Source organism: Chiloscyllium plagiosum, unplaced genomic scaffold (genome assembly GCF_037043375.1).
Source record: "Chiloscyllium plagiosum isolate Xiang-an unplaced genomic scaffold, Cpla_swu_hap1 HiC_scaffold_35, whole genome shotgun sequence".
Classification (NCBI taxonomy): Eukaryota; Metazoa; Chordata; class Chondrichthyes; order Orectolobiformes; family Hemiscylliidae; genus Chiloscyllium; species Chiloscyllium plagiosum.
In genome coordinates this window covers 7,752,600-7,773,888 of record NW_028270173.1, presented here as the reverse complement: position 1 = coordinate 7,773,888, position 21,289 = coordinate 7,752,600, and the positions used below count along the sequence as shown (strand labels likewise).

General features: G+C 51.6%; 1 protein-coding gene across 2 annotated transcripts in view; it reads left to right on the top strand.

The window, feature by feature from the left end:
• LOC122541492 (regulator of G protein signaling 3-like) overlaps positions 1 to 19,356 on the top strand; it is a 103,056-nt gene extending 83,700 nt beyond the window's left edge. For both annotated transcript variants that reach the window (XM_043678304.2, XM_043678305.2), the window contains exons 3-7: positions 1,477 to 1,556; positions 8,203 to 8,271; positions 10,357 to 10,418; positions 14,392 to 14,558; positions 16,464 to 19,356. In XM_043678304.2, coding sequence (XP_043534239.2) covers positions 1,477 to 1,556; positions 8,203 to 8,271; positions 10,357 to 10,418; positions 14,392 to 14,558; positions 16,464 to 16,649 — 564 coding nt within the window. In that variant the 3' untranslated portion in view covers positions 16,650 to 19,356. The remainder of the gene's footprint in view (positions 1 to 1,476; positions 1,557 to 8,202; positions 8,272 to 10,356; positions 10,419 to 14,391; positions 14,559 to 16,463) is intronic.
• The last annotated feature ends 1,933 nt before the right edge of the window (positions 19,357 to 21,289 follow it).

The window sequence follows — 21,289 nt, the reverse complement described above, 5'->3', positions numbered from 1 at the left end:
TGCCGCACTGTCACAGGGTCAGTACAGAGGGAGTGCCGCACTGTTGGAGGGTCAGTGCTGAGAGAGTACTGCACTGTCAGAGGGTCAGTACTGAGGGGGTGCCACACTGTCACAGGGTCAGTAGTGAGGAAGTGCCGCATTGTCACAGGGTCAGTACTGAGGGAGTGCCGCACCATCAGAGGGTCAGTACTGAGGGAGTGCCGCACTGTCAGAGGGTCAGTGCTGAGGGAATGCTGCACAGTCACAGCGTCAGTACTGAGGGAGTGCTGCACCATCTGCGGGTCAGTACTGAGGGAGTGCCGCAATGTCAGAGGGTCAGTACTGAGGGAGTGCCGCACTGTTGGAGGGTCAGTGCTGAGGGAGAGCCACACTGTCAGAGGCTCAGTACTGAGGGAGTGCCGCACTGTCACAGGGTCAGTGCTGAGGGAGTTCCTCACTGTCAGAGGGTCAGTACTGAGGGAGTGCCGCACTGTTGGAGGGTCAGTTCTGAGGGAGTGCAGCACCATCAGAGGGTCAGTACTGAGGGAGTGCCGCACTGTCAGAGGGTCAGTACTGAGGGAGTGCCGCACTGTCGGAGGGTCAGTGCTGAGGGAGTGCCGCACTGTCAGAGGATCAGTACTGAGGGAGTGCTGCACCATCTGAGGGTCAGTGCTGAGGCAGTGCCGCACTGTCAGAGGGTCAGTACTGAGGGAATGCTGCACTGTCAGAGGGTCAGTGCTGAGGGAGAGCCACACTGTCAGAGGGTCAGTGCTGAGGGAGTGCTGCACTGTCACAGGGTCAGTGCTGAGGGAGTGCCGCACTGTCAGAGGGTCAGTGCTGAGGGAGTGCTGCACTGTCACAGGGTCCGTGCTGAGGGAGTGCCGCACTGTCAGAGGGTCAGTATTGAGGGAGTGCCGCACTGTTGGAGGGTCAGTGCTGAGGGAGTGCTGCACTGTCAGAGGGTCAGTACTGAAGGAGTGCCGCACTGTCACAGGGTCAGTAATTAGGAAGTACCGCACTGTCAGAGGGTCAGTGCTGAGGGAGTGCCACATTGTCAGAGGGTCAGTACTGAGGGAGTGCCGCACCATCAGTGGGTCAGTCTGACGGAGTGCTGCACTGTCAGAGGGTCAGTACTGAGGGAGGCCTGCACTGAGAGGGTCAGTGCTGACGGAGTGCTGCACTGTTGGAGGATCAGTACTGAGTGAGTGAGGCACTGTCAGAGGGATAGTACTGAGGGGATGTAGCACTGAGAAAGGGTCAGTACTGAGGGAATGCTGTACTCTTGGAGGGGTATTACATAACTCTTTGATTAATGTATTGATCATCTGATTAAATATCTCCAAACGTGGCTCTGTGTCATGTTTCGCTCAGGCTGCTGTGAAATGCCTTTCATGTTTTATTGCAGGATTGCACTGCCTCAATGTGAGTTTTCCTTTGTGACTTTGCTGTGCTCTCTGATCACTGTATTATAACCACTGAGCTGTTCCTTTCTTTCAGCACCTAGCCTCCAGTGCGGAATCTGACCTGGGTTTGGATTATGCAGAGAATGGTAGCAGATCAAGGCGGAAGAAGCAACTGTAAGTACCTTCACTCAATATCACGATCAGCACTGTGCTGTGTGGAGCTGTGTTGTGTGGATCTGTGTTGTGAGGAGCTGTGTTGTGTGGAGCTGTGTTGTGTGGAGCTGTGTTGTGTGGAGCTGTGTTGTGTGGAGCTGTGTTGTGTGGAGCTGTGTTGTGTGGAGCTGTGTTGTGTGGAGCTGTGTTGTGTGGATCTGTGTTGTGAGGAGCTGTGTTGTGAGGAGCTGTGTTGTGAGGAGCTGTGTTGTGAGGAGCTGTGTTGTGAGGAGCTGTGTTGTGTGGAGCTGTGTTGTGAGGAGCTGTGTTGTGTGGAGCTGTGTTGTGTGGAGCTGTGTTGTGTGGAGCTGTGTTGTGTGGATCTGTGTTGTGTGGAGCTGTGTTGTGTGCAGCTGTATTGTGTGGAGCTGTGTTGTGAGGAGCTGTGTTGTGAGGAGCAGTGTTGTGAGGAGCTGTGTTGTGTGGAGCTGTGTTGTGTGGAGCTGTGTTGTGTGGAGCTGTGTTGTGTGGAGCTGTGTTGTGAGAAGCTGTGTTGTGTGGATCTGTGTTGTGTGGAGCTGTGTTGTGAGGAGCTGTGTTGTGAGGAGCTGTGTTGTGTGGATCTGTGTTGTGAGGAGCTGTGTTGTGTGGAGCTGTGTTGTGAGGAGCTGTGTTGTGTGGAGCTGTGTTGTGTGGAGCTGTGTTGTGTGGAGCTGTGTTGTGTGGAGCTGTGTTGTGAGGAGCTGTGTTGTGTGGAGCTGTGTTGTGAGGAGCTGTGTTGTGAGGAGCTGTGTTGTGTGGAGCTGTGTTGTGTGGAGCTGTGTTGTGTGGATCTGTGTTGTGTGGAGCTGTGTTGTGAGGAGCTGTGTTGTGAGGAGCTGTGTTGTGTGGAGCTGTGTTGTGTGGAGCTGTGTTGTGAGGAGCTGTGTTGTGAGGAGCTGTGTTGTGTGGAGCTGTGTTGTGTGGAGCTGTGTTGTGTGGAGCTGTGTTGTGAGGAGCTGTGTTGTGTGGAGCTGTGTTGTGTGGAGCTGTGTTGTGAGGAGCTGTGTTGTGTGGATCTGTGTTGTGAGGAGCTGTGTTGTGTGGAGCTGTGTTGTGAGGAGCTGTGTTGTGTGGAGCTGTGTTGTGTGGAGCTGTGTTGTGTGGAGCTGTGTTGTGTGGAGCTGTGTTGTGAGGAGCTGTGTTGTGTGGAGCTGTGTTGTGAGGAGCTGTGTTGTGAGGAGCTGTGTTGTGTGGAGCTGTGTTGTGTGGATCTGTGTTGTGTGGATCTGTGTTGTGAGGAGCTGTGTTGTGAGGAGCTGTGTTGTGTGGAGCTGTGTTGTGTGGAGCTGTGTTGTGAGGCACTGTGTTGTGAGGAGCTGTGTCGTGTGGAGCTGTGTTGTGTGGAGCTGTGTTGTGAGGAGCTGTGTTGTGTGGAGCTGTGTTGTGTGGAGCTGTGTTGTGAGGAGCTGTGTTGTGTGGATTTGTGTTGTGTGGAGCTGTGTTGTGTGGAGCTGTGTTGTGAGGAGCTGTGTTGTGTGGAGCTGTGTTGTGTGGAGCTGTGTTGTGAGGAGCTGTATTGTGAGGAGCTGTGTTGTGTGGAGCTGTGTTGTGTGGATCTGTGTTGTGAGGAGCTGTGTTGTGAGGAGCTGTGTTGTGAGGAGCTGTGTTGTGAGGACCTGTGTTGTGTGGAGCTGTGTTGTGTGGAACTGTGTTGTGTGCAGCTGTGTTTTGTTGAGCTCTGTTGTGTAGAGCTGTGTTGCGAGGACCTGTGTTGTGTGGAGCTGTGTTGTGTGGTGCTGTGTTGTGTGGAGCTGTGTTGTGAGGAGCTGTGTTGTGTGGATCTGTGTTGTGTGGAGCTGTGTTGAGGAGCTGTGTTGTGTGGAGCTGTATTGTATGGAGCTGTGTTGTGTGGAGCTGTGTTTTGTGGATCTGTGTTGTGTGGAGCTGTGTTGTGTGGATCTGTGTTGCGTGGAGCTGTGTTGTGTGGAGCTGTGTTGTGTGGACCTGTGTTGTGTGGACCTGTGTTGTGAGGAGCTGTGTTATGTTGAGCTGTGTTGTGTGGAGCTGTGTTGTGAGAAGCTGTGTTGTGAGGAGCTGTGTTGTGTGGAGCTGTGTTGTGAGGAGCTGTGTTGTGAGGAGCTGTGTTGTGTGGATCTGTGTTGTGTGGAGCTGTGTTGTGTGGAGCTGTGTTGGGTGGAGCTGTGTTGTGTGGATCTGTGTTGTGAGGAACTGTGTTGTGAGGAGCTGTGTTGTGTGGAGCTGTGTTGTGTGGATCTGTGTTGTGAGGAACTGTGTTGTGTGGAGCTGTGTTGTGTGGAGCTGTGTTGTGTGGATCTGTGTTGTGAGGAACTGTGTTGTGAGGAGCTGTGTTGTGAGGCACTGTGTTGTGTGGAGCTGTGTTGTGTGGAGCTGTGTTGTGTGGAGCTGTGTTGTGTGGAGCTGTGTTGTGAGGCACTGTGTTGTGTGGAGCTGTGTTGTGTGGAGCTGTGTTGTGTGGAGCTGTGTTGTGTGGAGCTGTGTTGTGAGGCACTGTGTTGTGTGGAGCTGTGTTGTGTGGAGCTGTGTTGTGTGGAGCTGTGTTGTGTGGAGCTGTGTTGTGAGGCACTGTGTTGTCTTGTGTTTTGATTAAATTCGGGGCTCTTATTTGTCCTGATGGATGTTACTGATCTGGATTTTGGTGTGCAGGGAACAATTTCAAATTTTGCAGATGGCAGTAAACTTGTGAACATTGCATGGAGGGCTCCAAAACCATTTCCCCGAAAGAATTTAAAAATACATCTTTTTTAATACGTGAAAACAAATCTTAACAGGACTTATACACTCAATCGAGAGTGTTGCTGAACAAAGAGACCTTGGAGTGCAGGTTCATAGCTCCTTAAAAGTGGAGTCACAGGTAGATAGAATAATGAAGAAGGCGTTTAGTATGCTTTCCTTTATTGAGTACCGGAGTTGGGAGGTCTTGTTTCGGCTGTACAGGACATAGGTTGGAACACTTTTGGAATTTTGCTTGCAATTCTGGTCTTCCTATCGGAAGGATTTTGTGGGACTTGAAAGGGTTCAGAAAAGATTTACAAGGATGTTGCCAGGGTTGAAGGAGATGAGCTATAGGGGGCGGTTGAATAGTCTAGGGCTGTTTTCCCTGGAGTGTCGGAGGCTGAGATTTATAAAATCATGAGGGGCGTGGAATGGATAAATAGACAAAGTCTCTTCCTTGGGGTGGGGGAGTCCAGAACTAGAGGGCATAGGTTTAGGATGAGAGGGGAAAGGTATAAAAGAGACCTAAAGGGCAACTTTTTCATGTAGAGGGTGGTACGTGTATGGAATGAGCTGCCAGAGGAAGTGGTGGAGGCTGGTACAATTGCAATATTTAAAAGGCATCTGGATGAGTATATGAATAGGAAGGGTTTGGAGGGATATGGGCCGGGTGCTGGCAGATGGGACTAGATTGGATTGGGATATCTGGTCGGCATGGACGGGTTGGACCGAAGGGTCTGTTTCTGTGCTGTACGTCTCTATGACTCTATGGCTCCATGTGGAACCAGAATCACTCTGAGTGGATCATTAAGTCCAGCTCCATGAATTCAGAGCTTGTCAGGGAGAGGTCAGAAGGAGTCAGAGCTCATGGTCAGTGGTCTCCCCAAGAATAACAGAATGGGTCTGACTGGGACAAGGTGCCTCACCTGTGCCAAACGATATCATCCATTCCTTCAGCTCGGCTTATAAAACTGAACTGGACAGCAGTGAGTTATCAATGAGGCCCAATGTGTCTTTTGACATTTAACCACAGTCAGGGGCTACAGGGATGGGTTTCCATACAGAGCTGTGCTCGTGGTTTGTCCCTACCTGTCGTCATGGTAACGCTGAAGGGACATCTGTGTAAATGTCACAGAGCAGAATCAGTCTTGACTGAAACATGGATTGATCCTGGATTAACATCGAATGAATGTCCCCGTGCCAGGAAACAGACAGCTCGCCTCACGCGGAGAGTGTGGTGTGTTAGATAACACTGCTGGGACGGTCAATACAGAAACAACTAGCTTTCACATTCACACTAAGCTGAGCTTGTAATGTCACAGACCAGCCCAACGCAGTGAGCAGCAACTTCACAAAAACTATTGGAGACCAAGTCACAAAAGAATATTACCAAGTTGGTGGAGTGGGTAGATCAGTGGCAGATGTACTTCTGTGCAGGGAAGTGTGGGGTGATGCACATTAGCAGGAAGAACATTGAAATTGTGTATAAAAAGGGGTTACAAGCCTAAAGGGGGTGTAGGAGAAGAGGAAGCTGGGCACACAGATCATTGAAGGCAGCAGAACAGGTGGAGAGAGCAGGGAATAAAGCACACAGTGTCTTCAGTGTCATTCACAGGAGCATAGAGTACAAGAGCAAAGAGGTGGTGTTGAACTTGCTCTTGTTAGGGCTTGACTGGAGTGTTATGTATAGTTTGGATGCCACATTATAGGAAAGGTGTGAACAAATTGGACAGAGTGCAGAAGCAATTTACAAGAATGGTTCCAGGGATGAGGAACTTCAGTGATGAGGATAGATTGAAGAAGTTGGGATTGGTCTTCCTGGAGGGAAGAAAGCTGAGGGGAGATTTGATCGAGGTTTTTAAAGTCATGTGCCAGGCCGGATAGTGTAGGTCGGGAGAAGCTGTCCCCACTCGTAAAAGCAGCAAGAATGAGAGGGCATAGATCGAATGTGGTGTGCAAAAGAATTAATGGACAAGTGTGATGTGATTCACTTTGTTCGGAGTAATCGGAATGCAAAGTACTGGGCTAATGGTAAGATTTTTGGTAGTGTAGATGAGCAGAGAGATCTCGGTGTCCAGGTACACAGATCCTTGAAAGTTGCCACCCAGGTTGACAGGGTTGTTAGCAAGGCAGACAGTGTTTTAGCTTTTATTAATAGAGGGATCGAGTTCCGGAACCATGAGGTTATGCTACAGCTGTACAAAACTCTAGTGCGGCCACACTTGGAGTATTGTGTACAGTTCTGGTCACCGCATTATAAGAAGGATGTGGAAGCTTTGGAAAGGGTGCAGAGGAGATTTACTAGGATGTTGCATGGTATGGAGGGAAGATCTTACGAGGAAAGGCTGAGGGACTTGAAGCTGCTTTCTTAAGAGAAGAAAGTTGAGAGGTGACTTAATAGAGACATACAAGATAATCAGAGGGTTAGATACGGTGGACAGGGAGAGCCTTTTTCCAAGAATGGTGACAGCGAGCACGAGGGGGCATAGCTTTAAATTGAGAGGTGATAGATATAGGAAGATGTCAGAGGTAGTTTCTTTACCCAGAGAGTAGTAAGGGTATGGAATGCTTTGCCTGCTTTAAGTATATTTAAGTCATCATTGGACAAGCATATGGACGTACATGGAATAGTGTAGGTTAGATGGGCTTCAGATTGGTATGACAGGTCGGCGCAACATCGAGGGCCGAAGGGCCTGCACTGCACTGTAATGTTCTATGTTCTAAGGGTGGGGTAGGGACGATCCTGTTCACTTAGTGAGTAATGAGGGTCTGGCGCACACTGCCTGGAAATGTGGGGTCAGATTCGATCGAGGCACACAAAAGAGACATTGGATGGTTATTCAGATCGAAACGGTAGGCAGAGAGATGGAGAAAAGGCTGGAGGTTGGCACTGAGTGATAAAACCAGCATGATGGGCTGAATGGCAACCTGCACTGTAACTGTTCTGAGATTCGATGAAGAGCAGATATTAGCAGAGGTGCCTAAAGCTCCCTCAGTGATGCAAATTTTCAGGAGCGTTTCAAAGAGGGAAGGGGATTTCAGAGCACTGAGTCCAGGCTGCCAACTCTGGGAATAGTTTACGGGGTTGAACTGAGGGGGAGAGTAGAATTGGGGGAAACTCCAATGACAGCAAACAGTTGGTATGTTGCCCTCAACACAAGAGGATATGAGTCCAGGTATGAAGTTCCAATGTGGATGGAGTACAGTGAGCAGCTCAGGTCCCCTCTCTGAATGAAGGCTGTACCAGCCTTGAGGGAGTGCAGCCTGATTCCTGGGGATAGGGAGACTGTCTGATGGGGTGACACTGGGCCAGTAGGCCCTGGAGTATTGGAAAATGTGAGCTGATCTCGTCGCACGTTAAAGCATTCTTCTGAGAGCCAGACTGAATAGACGCTGAAAGGATGTTTCCCCGGGCTGTAGGGTTGAAAAGACAAACTATTTAAGACTGAGGTGAGGAGCAACCACCTGCCTCAGATGGTGGAGAAGGTTTGCAATTCTCTGCCTCAGGGATTGAGCAGAGATTGACAGAGAGCGATCAGTGCAGAGGGAGATGGGGATGGTGAGGGAATGGTGAGGTAGAAGAGGCACCATGATCCAGCACAACAGAACAGGACTGAGGGCCTGAATGGCCACCTCCTGCTCCTATATTCCTGATGACCTGATGTCATTCTGATGTAGCTGCTCACGCATATGCTCAGTATTTATTCCCAGAGGAGAGGGATGACGAACAGGAATGTAAAACAGCTCCGTTAGCTCCACACGGGAAGCCAGGGAGTGACTTTGGACTGATAGATATGGACTGCACCAAGTGTAAGTCAGCTGGACTCATTCCATTCTCAATGATCCTGAGCTCAGGCTGATCCACTCACCCCTCGCGCTCTCCTGTGGGACTTCCCAATTATTTGATCTTGTGGTTTCTTACCCCCCGCAGGGGCAGTCGCCTGGGCTTCCTCCGGAAGTGGAATGATGCCTGTGCTAAGAATGACTTGAATTCCCTGAGGTAAGGTGTCTCCACTCAGTCACAGGATCAAAACTCTCTTCATTTGCTGCTTTCCTCATCTCCAGCACACCTCTCCTCGGCCCATCTCCCCTCCACCCGTCCCTCCTTCCCTCTCCATTCCTTTACTCTCCTGTTCCAGCCATTCCCTTTCTCTCCCCCTCTCTAGGGTTTTTTAAAATTCCTTAATTTCATTGCCGGTCCGCCCCATCCCTGGGACTGGCTGGGACAGTGGGTCAGACACTATCCTTTATCCACTCCCCCTTGGACTGGGTGGAGACAGCGGGTCAGACATTGTCCTTTCCTTCTCCCTCTGGGACTGGGTAGGACAGTGGGTCAGACACTGTCCTGCCCCTCTCCTCCCTCTGGGACTGGGTGGGACAGTGGGTCAGACACTGTCCTGCCCCTCTCCTCCCTCTGGGACTGGGTGAGACAGTGGGTCAAACACTGTCCTTCCCCCCTCCCTCTGAGACTGGGTGGGGTAGTGGGTCAGACACTGTGCTTCCCCCCTCCCTCTGGGACTGAGTGGGACAGTGAGTCTAACACTGTCCTTCCCCCCCCCCCCCTCCCCTCCCTCTGGGACTGGCTGAGACAGTGGGACAGACACCGTCCTTCCCCTATCCCTCTGGGACTAGGGGAGACAGTGGGTCAGACACTGTCCTCCCCCCCCCCCCCTCTCCCTATGGGACTGGGTGGGACAGTGGGTCAGACACTGTCCTCCCCCCCTCTCTCCCTATGGGACTGGGTGGGACAGTGGGTCAAACACTGTCCTTCCCCCCTCCTCCCTCTGGGACTGGGTGAGACAGAAGGTCAGACACTGTCCCTCCCCCCTCCTCCCTCTGGGACTGGGTGAGACAGTGGGTCAGACACTGTCCTTCCCCCCTCCTCCCTCTGGGACTGGGTGGGACAGTGGGTCAGACACTGTCTTTCCCCCCCCCCCGCTCCCCCTCCCTCTGGGACTGGCTGAGACAATGGGTCAGACACTGTCCCTCCCCCCTCCTCCCTCTGGGACTGGGGGAGACAGTGGGTCAGACATTGTCCTTCCAGCCCCCCGCCTCCCTCTGGGACTGGGGGAGACAGTGGGTCAGACACTGTCTTTTCCCCCCTCCTCCCTCTGAGACTGGCTGGGACAGTGGGTCAGACACTGTCCTTTCCCTCCTCCCTATGGGACTGGCTGAGACAGTGGGTCAGACACTGTCCTTTCCTCCCTCCCTATGGGACTGTCTGGGACAATGGGTCAAACACTGTCATTCCCCCCTCCTCCCTCTGGGACTGGGTGAGATAGTGGGTCAGACACTGTCCTTTCCCCCCTCCCTATGGTACTGGGTACGACAGTGGCCAAACACTGTCCTTCCCTCCCTCCCTATGGGACTGCGGGAGACAGTGGGTCAGACACTGTCCTTTCCTCCCTCCTATGGGACTGGGTACGACAGTGGGTCAAACACTGTCCTTCCCTCCCTCCCTATGGGACTGGGTGAGCCAGTGGGTCAGACCCTGTCCTTCCAGACCCCTCCCTGCCCTCTGGGACTAGCTGAGACAGTGGGTCAGATACCGTCCTTCCCCCCTACCTATGGGACTGGGGGAGACAGTGAGTCAGACACTGTCCTTTCCTCCCTCCCTATGGGACTGAGTGGGATTGTAGGTCAGACACTGTCCTTCACCCCTCCTCCCTCTGGGACTGGGTGAGACTGTGGGTCAGACATTGTCATTCCAGCCCCCTGCCTGCCCTCTGGGACTGGGTGAGACAGCGGGTCAGACACTGTCCTTCCCCCCCTCCTCCCTCTGGGACTGGTTGGGACAGTGGGTCAGACACTGTCCTTTCCCCCTCCCTCTGGGACTGAGTGAGCCAGTTGGTCAGACCCTGTCCTTCCAGCCCCCCACCTGCCCTCTGGGACTGGGTGGGACAGTGGGTCAGACATTGTCCTTCCAGCCCCCCCACCTGCCCTCTGGGACTGGGTGAGCCAGTTGGTCAGACCCTGTCCTTCCAGCCCCCCACCTGCCCTCTGGGACTGGATGGTCTGCTGAATAAAAGCTGTCTTCCTTTGGCTGTCTGGTTTCTGACGGACTGTTGTTGTGTTTTGTCTCCAGGCCGACAGCAGAGGAAGTCGTGCAGTGGGGAGAATCCCTGGGCAATTTATTAGCTCATCGATGTGAGTACCTTAGTGTGTGAGAGAGAGGCTCACTGAATACATGTGTGCGTGACATCAGGAGGGTGTGTGTGAAGGTGTACACACAGCACCGAGAGCGTAAGAGATGTCTTTGATGTTGTTTAAGGTTGGAGGAGAAATGAACAAATGGAGAATTTGATTGATGGAGAGATCGATACAGACACGAAACGAGGGGGCAAAGGTGAGATTGCTGGATAGATGGGTGATAGATAGATATTAATTATTAGACAGGGATAGATGGATTAAGAGATCAATATTGATTGATTGGTTACTGGATGGAATATTGCTGGATGGAAGGATTGAGGGAACGATGAAAGGAGAGATGTAGAGATGTGGAGTGATGAAGAGATACAACTGAGATGGTGAGTGGAGCGATAGATTGTTGGAGAGATCATGGATAGTTGGATAGACAGACAGAGACATGTGAACAGATAGACCGCCAGCGGGAGCCAGAACTGGACTTATGCAGGGATCAATGTAAATTGATGAAAATGAATAAGCTATAAGTAATGGGCAGATTATTTTTTGGCCAATCGATGTCCACTCTGTTCTGAAGTACTCCTATTTATGGTTTCCCCTGGCAGCAGTACCTGTTAGAATCTGATTTCCCTGGAAAGTATCCTTTGTTGAGAATGTGCTGGCACTGTGTTCTACCTCTGTCTGTTGTCTGACTGTCTGTTATAAACTTCGCCTGTAGTACCGGGCAGTGTCAACAGATGGTGGTGCTGCACAGCTTGGCTGAAACACGGTGGGTGTCGCCCCCTGTGGGAACTGTTGGGGCAGTGCTGTCAGATTTATTTCCAAAAACAGAAGAAGCAGAAATGGCCAAGAGAGAAATTCTTCGCCTCAGTAATGGACTTGTAACCAATAAAATTATTTGAGAGGTTTCCATACTGGAGAGAATCTAATCTAATCTACAGTTTCAAGAGGTTCACTCGTGGATTTATTTTATAGAGTCATAGAGACACTTCAGCAAGGGACCCTTTGGCCCAGCATGTGTGTGATTGTGATCTGATATTCATTAATTCTAATCTAATTTTCCAGGACTCAGCTGGCCATGGATACCATGGCCTTTCAATTAATCATCTAAATACTTTATCAAGGTTGGAAGGGTTCCCACCTCTAACGCTGTTTGAGATAGTGTCTTCCAGATGTCCACCAGATGGGTAAAGAAATTCCCCCCTTTATTATAAAACTGCGGCCCGTATTATTGATCCCGCTCCTAATGGGAATGTTTTTGTTCCCCCATCTACCTTGTCTATGCCCCTCAGAGCTTTGTACACCTCAGTCAGGTTCCCCCTCAGCCTTCTCTCCTCGAAGGAAAATCTCTGCAGTCTCCTTCACAGCCGAACCACTCCAGCCCTGGCAACTTTCTGGTGAATCTCCTCTGTGTCATCCCATCCCTCCTGTAGCGTGGTGACCAGAGCTGCACACTAACTAACAGGATGTTCAGCTCTGGCGCTCTTATATTCAATCATTGCCTCCCCCCTTCAGGACCATGTGAGTGGCCAGAGGGAAGGTCGGGGTGGGGCATCGCCAAAGGCAGGGAAATGTTCAGGACAGCATCGGAGAAGGGGCAGAAGCAACTTGAACATCTCAGCTCGATGGTGGTCGCTCTGAGACGCGAATGCTGCGTGGTGATATACCATCATGTCACGCACTGTGATAATCTCTCACTATCATAGCACCCCTATGATGTGGAAGCAGGCCACGTGGCCCATTGGTCCACACCGACCCTCCAAACAGCACACACCCCCATCCAGACCCTCTCACTCTGCATTTCTTTCTCACAGCTAACCCACCTAACCTACACATCCCTGGACACAATGGTCAATTTAGCATGTCCAATCCACCCTAACCTGTACATCTTTGGACTGTGGGCACCCAGACTAAAACCCACACAGACACAGGGAGAATGTACAAACTCCATACAGACAGTTGCCTGAGGGTGGAATCGAACCTGGGTTCCTGATGCTGTGAGGCAGCAGTGCTCACCACTGGGACCGTGTCCTCCCAATCCTCAGTGATATGATGGCATTTGCCTTTCATGGTGAGAGGTTTGAAATACAGAAGCAAGGAGGTCTCATTGCAGCTGGAATGGACCCTGGTGTGGCCCCACCTGGAGGATTGGGAACAAGCTTTGGGGTCTCCTATCTCCAGAAGAGATAGACTCACAATCAGGGGAGCTCAGGGAAGCTCCATTAGACTGATTCCTGGGAAGAGCTGACTTCTTCCCGTGAGGACAGATTGGTTTGGCTGGGCCTATATTCACTGGAGTTTAGAAGAATGAGAGGAAATGTCACAGAAATCTATAAAACTCTGACAGGGCTGGAAGAACTGGAGGAAGCTTTCTCTGGCCAGGATCCAATACAAGGGATCTCAGGATACTGGGAAGACCATTTTGGGCTGAAAGGAGGAGACATATCTTCACTCAGAGTGTGGCATTCCTGTAGAATCCTGTACCACAGAAGCTGTGGAGGCTAATCCACTGAATATGTTTAGGAAAGATCCTTTGGAAGCTCCAAGTGTCATGGGGCATCGCTAGAGAGTGGGAGTGCATATGGTACCAAGAGGGGGGTGGTCAGCACTGCTGAATGTAGCAGAACAGGCTCAGTGGCATAAATGGCTTCCTCCTGATCTCAGGTTCTATGTTTCTCTTATTTCCTCTGGTTTTTCATAAATTTAGCAATTACAAGACCTTAAATTGTGAATGTTGAAGCATCATTGAGTGTATTTCTGATGGATTGAAATTGTTACTCTGTAAATGGACTGTAGTGTGACAGTGAATGTCTTATCTGAAGGTACACATACACATAACGATCCTATCTCTGTCCGGTAACAACAGAGGGCAGTGAACAATGGGTACACCCTCTAACATGGATTAAATCATGACCTGAGAGAGGTCTTTATAAACCTGAAAGACTTCAGTAGGGCAGATGTGACAAAGATATTCCCATTCACTGCGGATGCGAGATGAACATGATTCGGTCACTCATAAATCCCTGGGAGAAAGTGAGGATTGCAGATGCTCGAGATCAGGATCAAAAAAGTTCAGTGCTGGAAATGCACAGCCAGTCAGGCAGCATCTGAGGAGCAGGAGGGTCGAGGCTTGGGCATAAGCCTCATTTCTGATGAAGGGCTTATGCCTAAAACGTCGATTCTCCTGCTGCTCGGATGCTGCCTGACCGGCTCTGCTATTCCAGCACCACACTCATAAATCCTGTTGAGAATTCAGGAAAAAACTCGGATGCCTGGAAAGTGGTGAAGGTTGCTCCCGCAGGGGAAATGTCGTGCATCAATCATCTCTTGGGGAAGCGGGATAAAGACACATGGGAGAAAGGAATAGAGGATAAAGGGTCATGTGGAGCGTGAGCCTATCTCTATGTGTGGTGCACGTTCTGTGTAAAAACCCGGAGAAATCCTCAGGTCCAGAGTGTGGAGTCTGTCGTCAATGTTTGTGTTGGATTGGTTGGGAATATGCAGGGGGAGAGACTTTTTTTTCCCCCTCAGCGATTATTCCTGCTGTTTTATTTATATATATTTTTTCATGTGGGCATCACTGGTAAGGCCTACACATTAATCGCCCTTGAATTTCGTGATTTTCTTGGGCCGTGGCTGAGAGTCACCCACATTGCTGTGGGTCTGGAGTCACGTGTCAGATTTCCCTTGGGAATGAGTGAATGGAATGGATTTTAACAACAATCCATGATCATTACCATGGTCACCATCGCTGAGATTGGCCCGATTTATGAACTGAATTGAAAATCCCATCAGGAGGCGGGATATGAACCACTGTCCCCCAAGCATTGTCCTGGGTGATGAGGCCAGTAGCATTCCCATCGAGCTCCTGCCTCCCCGAATCCGGGTGAATGTTGGGAGGGTTCTGGTTGGGGGTAGACGGTGAGAGGGTACAGGCAGAAGTTCCCCATGACCATGCTCTGCTTGCCCCCCTCAGATGGCCTGATTGCCTTCAAAGGTTTCCTTCGCACGGAATTCAGCGATGAGAACATTGAGTTCTGGCTGGCATGCGAGGATTACAGGAACACCAAATCCAACAGCAAACTCACATCCAAAGCCAAGAAGATCTTCGAGGAGTTCATCGATACCCACGCCCCCAGGGAGGTAAGAGCCCACTGGGTTTCTATGCACAGGGACTGAAACGATCCAGCATCTGGGATAGGACCACGTTCCCCTTCCTCAGTCATCTCCATAGCAACCACTCACTTTTACACATGAGGGAATGACCCCTCTCCAGGACCATTGCTCCCAGTCGGAATTGTGGCTCTGAGGGGATAGCAAGAAGGTGCCTGAAAGTTCACAACAAAAGGGCAGGTTCTGAGGAGGAGAGCGAGATAGCAAAAGGCAATGAGGGTCCAAGGAGCTCAGGCAGCTGGAGGCTGAGAGGGAGAGAAACCTGATCCGAAGGGCTGAATGGCCCGTAAAGCCAGCTAATGGACATGGGCTGTGTGAATCACTTCCAGCAACACCTTAAGTGGGGTTTGGGGTGGGCTGGAATTCGGGGGGGTGGAGAGACAGCTGGTAAACGCTCCGTGCTGTCACTGACAGTGTCTTACCTAGGGAGGGGGTCACGCATGGACGGGAGGGTGGGAATTAGGAGAGCAGAAATTTACCAACCTGAAATCTAATGTCCTTTTCCACTTGTGTACCCTAACCCCCTTTCTCCTCCATCCCCGCTCTCTCCGACACTCGCTCTCTCCTTCCATCTCTTTCTCCCATTCTCTCTCCATCCCTCTCTCTACTTCCTTCCTTCTCTCTGTCTCTCTATTTCTCTGTCTCTCCCACCTCATCTTTCCCTATATCTCTCCTTCTTTCTCCTTCTCCCTCCCTTTGTCTCTCTCTTTCTCCCTCCTGCCCTGTCCCTTTCTCTATCCTCTCTCTCTCTCTCTCGCTACCTCTCTTTTTCTTCCTATCTCCCTCCCGCCCTGCTTTTCTCCCTCCTTCCCTGTCTCTCACCTTCTGTTTCTCTCTCTCCCCCTTCCCCCACTCTCCCCATTCTCCCCCTCTTTCTCCCTCCCCTTCTTTCCCTCACTTGCTTCCACTCCCTCACCTTTTGCTCTATCTCTCCTCCTCCCTTCCTCCCCGCGCACCTTTTCCAATCTCTTCCTGCCTCTCTCCCCCGCCTCTCTCACTCTGTCCCACTCTCTCTCCCTCCCCCACTCTCCATCTCGCTCCATCCCTCTCTCACATACCTCTCTTTCCCTTCCCCTCTCCCTCCCACTCTCTCCTTCCTTCTTTTCCCCTCACTCCCCCACTCTCCCCCTCTCTCCCCTTCCTCCCTCTCTCCACCCTCCCTCTTTCCACCTCTTTCTCTTCCCCTCCACCTCATTACTTCACTCTCCCTCTCTCCCCCTCCCTCTCTCCCCCTCCTTCCCCCACTCTCCCTTACTCCCCCTCCCACTCTACCCTCTCCTCTCTCCCTTCTTCCCTCCCTCCCCCACTCTCCCTCTCTCCCCCTCCTTCCCCCACTCTCCCTTACTCCCCCTCCCTCTCTCCCCCTCCCTCTCTCCCCCTCCTTCCCCCACTCTCCCTCTCTCCCCCTCCCTCTCTCCCCCTCCTTCCCCCACTCTCCCTCTCTCCCCCTCCCTCTCTCCCCCTCCCTCTCTCCCCCTCCTTCCCCCACTCTCCCTTACTCCCCCTCCCCCTCTACCCTTTCCTCTCCCCCCACCCCTCCTTCTCTCCCCCTCCCTCTATCTCACTTCCCCTCCCTCATCCACTCTCCCTCTTTCCCCCTCCCTCCCCCACTTTCCCTCGCTCCCCCTCCCTCTTGACCCCTCCCTCCCCCACCCACCCTCTCTCTCTTCCTCCTCCCCCACTCTCCCTCTCTCCCCCCATCACTCCCCTTTCCTCCACCACTCTGCCCCTCCCTCTCTCCATCCTCCCTTTCTCCCTCTCCTTCTTTTCATCTCTCCTCCCTCCCTCTCCCTCTCTCACCCTCTCTACCTCTCCCTACCTCCCTCCCTCTCTTCCCCTCCCTCTCTCCCTCACCCTCTCTTCTCCCCTCCCCAGGTTAACCTGGACTCTCACACCAGGGAAGTGACCTCCAATAATGTGCTGAGCCCCACCCGCTCGACCTTTGACCTGGCCCAGAAGCGGATCTTCGGCCTGATGGAGAAGGATTCCTATCCTCGCTTCCTGCGCTCCCAGTTCTACCTGGACTTGTCAGGCCCCGGGAAGCTGAACGGGGTGGTGTAGGGAGGGGGTGGGGGTGGGGGTGGAGGGTGATCCTGATCCACTGCACTCCATCTCCCCTTCTCCCCCTCCCCCCAGGGTTTGCATGCTGCCCCCAAACCCCGCACAACCACAGCGGCTCCCCCACCCCAAACCAACCCCCCCCAGGCCCAGGGGACAGAACCACATCACATCATCCTTGACACATTGCCTGCGACATGAGGAGGAGAATTAATGGCCATCTTCCTGGCTGCTGGAATGACTCTGGATGATGCCACATTCCTGGTTTTGGAATGACTCTTGGTGATGCCACGTTCCTGGATTTGGAATGATTCTTGGTGATGCCATGTTCCTGCTTGGTGGAATGACTCTGGGTGATGCCACATTCCCAGTTTTGGAATGACTGTCAGTAATGTCACATTCCTGGTTTTGGAATGACTCGAGGTGATGCAACGTTCCTGGTTGGTGGAATGACTCTGGGTGAAGCCATGTTCCCGGCTGGTGGAATGACGCTCGGTGATTGGCCGGTTTAAGACAGAACTACAGTCAAGAAGATGGCTGCTCTTGCCTCCCACCGTTGCTGCAGTGACCTCGCGGTGCCGTGCATGTCTATTTATTGTCAGACTGTATCCAAGATGGCCGAAAGTGAAGGTGATCCAGATAGGGGTGTACCTGGCACCTCGCCTGTGATAACTGTCGTTTATTTATTGTTTCCCCTGCCACCCTCTGGGCAGTGATCACACTGAGAAAGGGTTGGCATCTTTACTGACTTGGCTCTGTCCGGGTAGGGGCATCAGGATGGTTCACATCAGAGGATGGCAATAGCTCAGTGGGTTCAGTTGTACCTCCTGGCCTGGCATGGACGAAGGCTGCAGATTCACAAGATTCAGCTTTAACTTCCCCCTATATTATTGTCACATTTTATTTATTGTATTTCAAATGGCCTGCATGTTCCCACCTCCCATTTGCACTCACAACTAGGCCCTTCAGCCTCCACACCTGTGTCTATGCTTTTGAAGCACCATCCTTTTGGAAGGTGTACCCGCTGTAAGGTTGGGTAAGGAGTCTGTTCGACTGCCAGGGGCATTGCAGGCAAACCTGCTACCCTTGCTGTGCCCACCCTGTCACAGATCCACTCCCCCGGGAGCAGGAACATCATCCCTGCAGAACAAGTATGGGAGTATGGGGTGTATGTTGTCACCACCTTGGCAGAGAGTACCCAGTGCCACGGGCAGCTGGGAAATGAAGCAGGGCAGGACACTGAGCCGTCAGGACGTTGCTCTCAGCTGTGGGTACACCCAGGGAGCTGCCCACAACTATGTGGAGGAGGCTTCACTTTCAATACAATCAAAGGTTTGGAACAAACTGTCCCTGTCCATCAGAGACAGCAACAGAAACATTCAGCGACCACAGTTTACACATCACCCCACACCTGGTCTCTGACTCTGTGGTGACTTTAGACTGGATGGTTGGGTCTTGGACTCAGTCGACAACTTTCCTTGCTATCAGCCAAGTAAAAAGAAGCTATCTATTGCCAGTGGAACTGCAGGAATATTCCCAGGTGTTATGGCTCCTTCCCATATTTTCCCTGCTCGAGACAGACTGGTTCAAACCCAATTCCAGATGATTTCCTGGTCCTGCTCACATCCCTGGCTTCGAGTCTGGTAGATGACAGATATAGGAGTAGGCTTCAGTCAAAGGGATTCCCAATCACACTGTCATTGGGATTTAGAATTTCACTCACATTCCCAATCTCACAGTCACTGAAATTCTGATTCCCGTTCACATTCCCAGTGCATTTACATTCCCAATCCTAGTCACATTCCCAACTCCTTCATGCTCTCAATTTCATTCATTTTCCCAATTCCAGGACACTGATAGCTCCAATAAATTCCCAATCCCCCATTCATGTTCCCAATCCAATTCCCTTTACATAATCTCAGCCCCAGAAACAATCTCATTCCCACTCAGTTTTAATTTAATACCCACCCTCCATCCCATTCACAATATCAGACCAATTCATGGTCTTAGCCATGCCTTTTTATTTATGGGACATGGGCATTGCTGGCTGGCCCAGCATTTATTTCCCTGTCCCATTCCAGCCTGAAATAGAGGAGCTGATTTAACCCCCCACAGTGTGGATAGCAGCTGGAGGACACGCTGTTCATGTTCACACCCGCTGCTGGTTTACCTGCGGTGTTTATGGCAGGAACCAGTTACCCCATTATCACGGGCCCTCAAAGCCCTGAGGTGATTGTAATGAACATCAGTGCAACAGTGGTTAGTACAGGAACTTCCCACCTTGGGATCTCCTGTGCACCTGACTGCAATGGCCTCCAAATGCCCATTGTGCAGACCCTGTGCCTGCCCCACATCAACTCACTGACCCTCTCAGCTAAGCTCAGTGACTTTTCCCCCAGTCACAAAATTTTGATATTCCACTCCTCCAAAATAGCCAGGTCCCACCAGGCTTTGAGCAAGACGCCCATGTTGGAACTGTTTTCAACTGCGTCCCCAGGGGCTTAATAGCAGCCCCCTGTGGAATACAGTGCAACCCAGCATTAATTTTGAAATATTCTAAAATCCCCACGGACGTGAAAGCTATTTGAAGGTACAATCCCCACTGGCTGGGAGCATTACACTGACCCGAGGTGAGTTTACAGTAAAGTGTCTGCACTGATGTCTTGGTCCATTAAAAATATCAAATAAAAACATGTTCATTCTAACTGAGGCTTGGGCTACAGCGTCAGTGTACCGCGGCTGTCTAACTGGCAAACCCAGGAAGGGTTGTTACTCACCCTCAGGATTATGGGCATCATGGGCAAAATCCAGCTCCAATGCCCAATGAGACCTTTCTCGGTATTTAAGAGTGGGTTGGTGTGGTGAGGCTGGAGTCACATGGTCTTACTGTGGGTGTGAATGTTCCCGATGTTGGGCATCGAGCCAGTGGGTCTATTCCTGTACCAGCTACTGCATTGGTAAACCCTCCCCCTGTCCCAGCTACAATGGGACTGCATTGGTAAACTTTCCCCCTGTCCCAGCTACAATGGGACTGCATTGGTAAACTCTCCCCCTGTCCCAGCTACAATGGGACTGTGTTGGTAAAACCTCCCCCTGTCCCAGCGACAATGGGACTGTGTTGGTAAACTCTCCCCTGTCACATCTACACTGGGACTGTGTTGGTAAACTCTCCCCCGTCCCAGCGACAATGGGACTGTGTTGGTAACCTCTCCCCCTGTCGCAGCTACAATGGGACTGCATTGGTAAACCCTCTCCCTGTCCCAGCTACAATGGGATTGTGTTGGTAAACTCTCCCCCTGTCGCAGCTACAATGGGACTGTGTTGGTAAACTCTCCCCCTGTCCCAGCGACAACGGGACTGTGTTGGTAAACTCTCCCCCTGTCCCAGCTACAATGGGACTGCATTGGTAAACTCTCCCCCTGTCCCATCTACAATGGGACTGCATTGGTAAACTCTCCCCCTGTCCCAGCTACAATGGGACTGTGTTGGTAACCTCTCCCCCTGTCCCAGCTACAATGGGATTGTGTTGGTAAACTCTCCCCCTGTCGCAGCTACAATGGGACTGTGTTGGTAAACTCTCCCCCTGTCCCAGCGACAATGGGACTGTGTTGGTAAACTCTCCCCCTGTCCCAGCTACAATGGGATTGCATTGGTAAACTCTCTCCCTGTCCCAGCTACAATGGGATTGTGTTGGTAAACTCTCCCCCTGTCGCAGCTACAATGGGACTGTGTTGGTAAACTCTCCCCCTGTCTCAGCTACAATGGGACTGTGTTGGTAAACTCTCCCCCTGGCACAGCGACAATGGGATTGCATTTGTAAACCCTCCCCCTGTCCCAGCTACAATCGGACTGCGTTGGTAAACTCTCCCCCTGTCCCAGCTACAATGGGATTGCGTTGGTAAACTCTCCCCCTGTCGCAGCTACAATGGGATTATGTTGGTAAACTCTCCCCCTGTCCCAGCTACAATGGGATTGCGTTGGTAAACTCTCCCCCTGTCGCAGCTACAATGGGACTGCATTGGTAAACCCTCTCCCTGTCCCAGCTACAATGGGATTGTGTTGGTAAACTCTCCCCCTGTCGCAGCTACAATGGGACTGTGTTGGTAAACTCTCCCCCTGTCCCAGCGACAATGGGACTGTGTTGGTAAACTCTCCCCCTGTCCAAGCTACAATGGGACTGCATTGGTAAACTCTACCCCTGTCCCATCTACAATGGGACTGCATTGGTAAACTCTCCCCCTGTCCCAGCTACAATGGGACTGTGTTGGTAAACTCTCCCCATGTCCCAGCTACAATTGGATTTCATTGGTAAACTCTCCCCCTGTCCCAGTTCCAATGGGATTGCATTGGTAAACTCTCCACCTGTCCCAGCTACAATGGGACTGTGTTGGTAAACTCTCCCCCTGTCCCAACTACAATTGGATTTCATTGGTAAACTCTCCCCCTGTCCCAACTACAATTGGATTTCATTGGTAAACTCTCCCCCTGTCCCAACTACAATTGGATTTCATTGGTAAACCCTCCCCCTGTCCCAGCGACAATGGGACTGTGTTGGTAAACTCTCCCCCTGTCCCAACTACAATTGGATTTCATTGGTAAACTCTCCCCCTGTCCCAACTACAATTGGATTTCATTGGTAAACT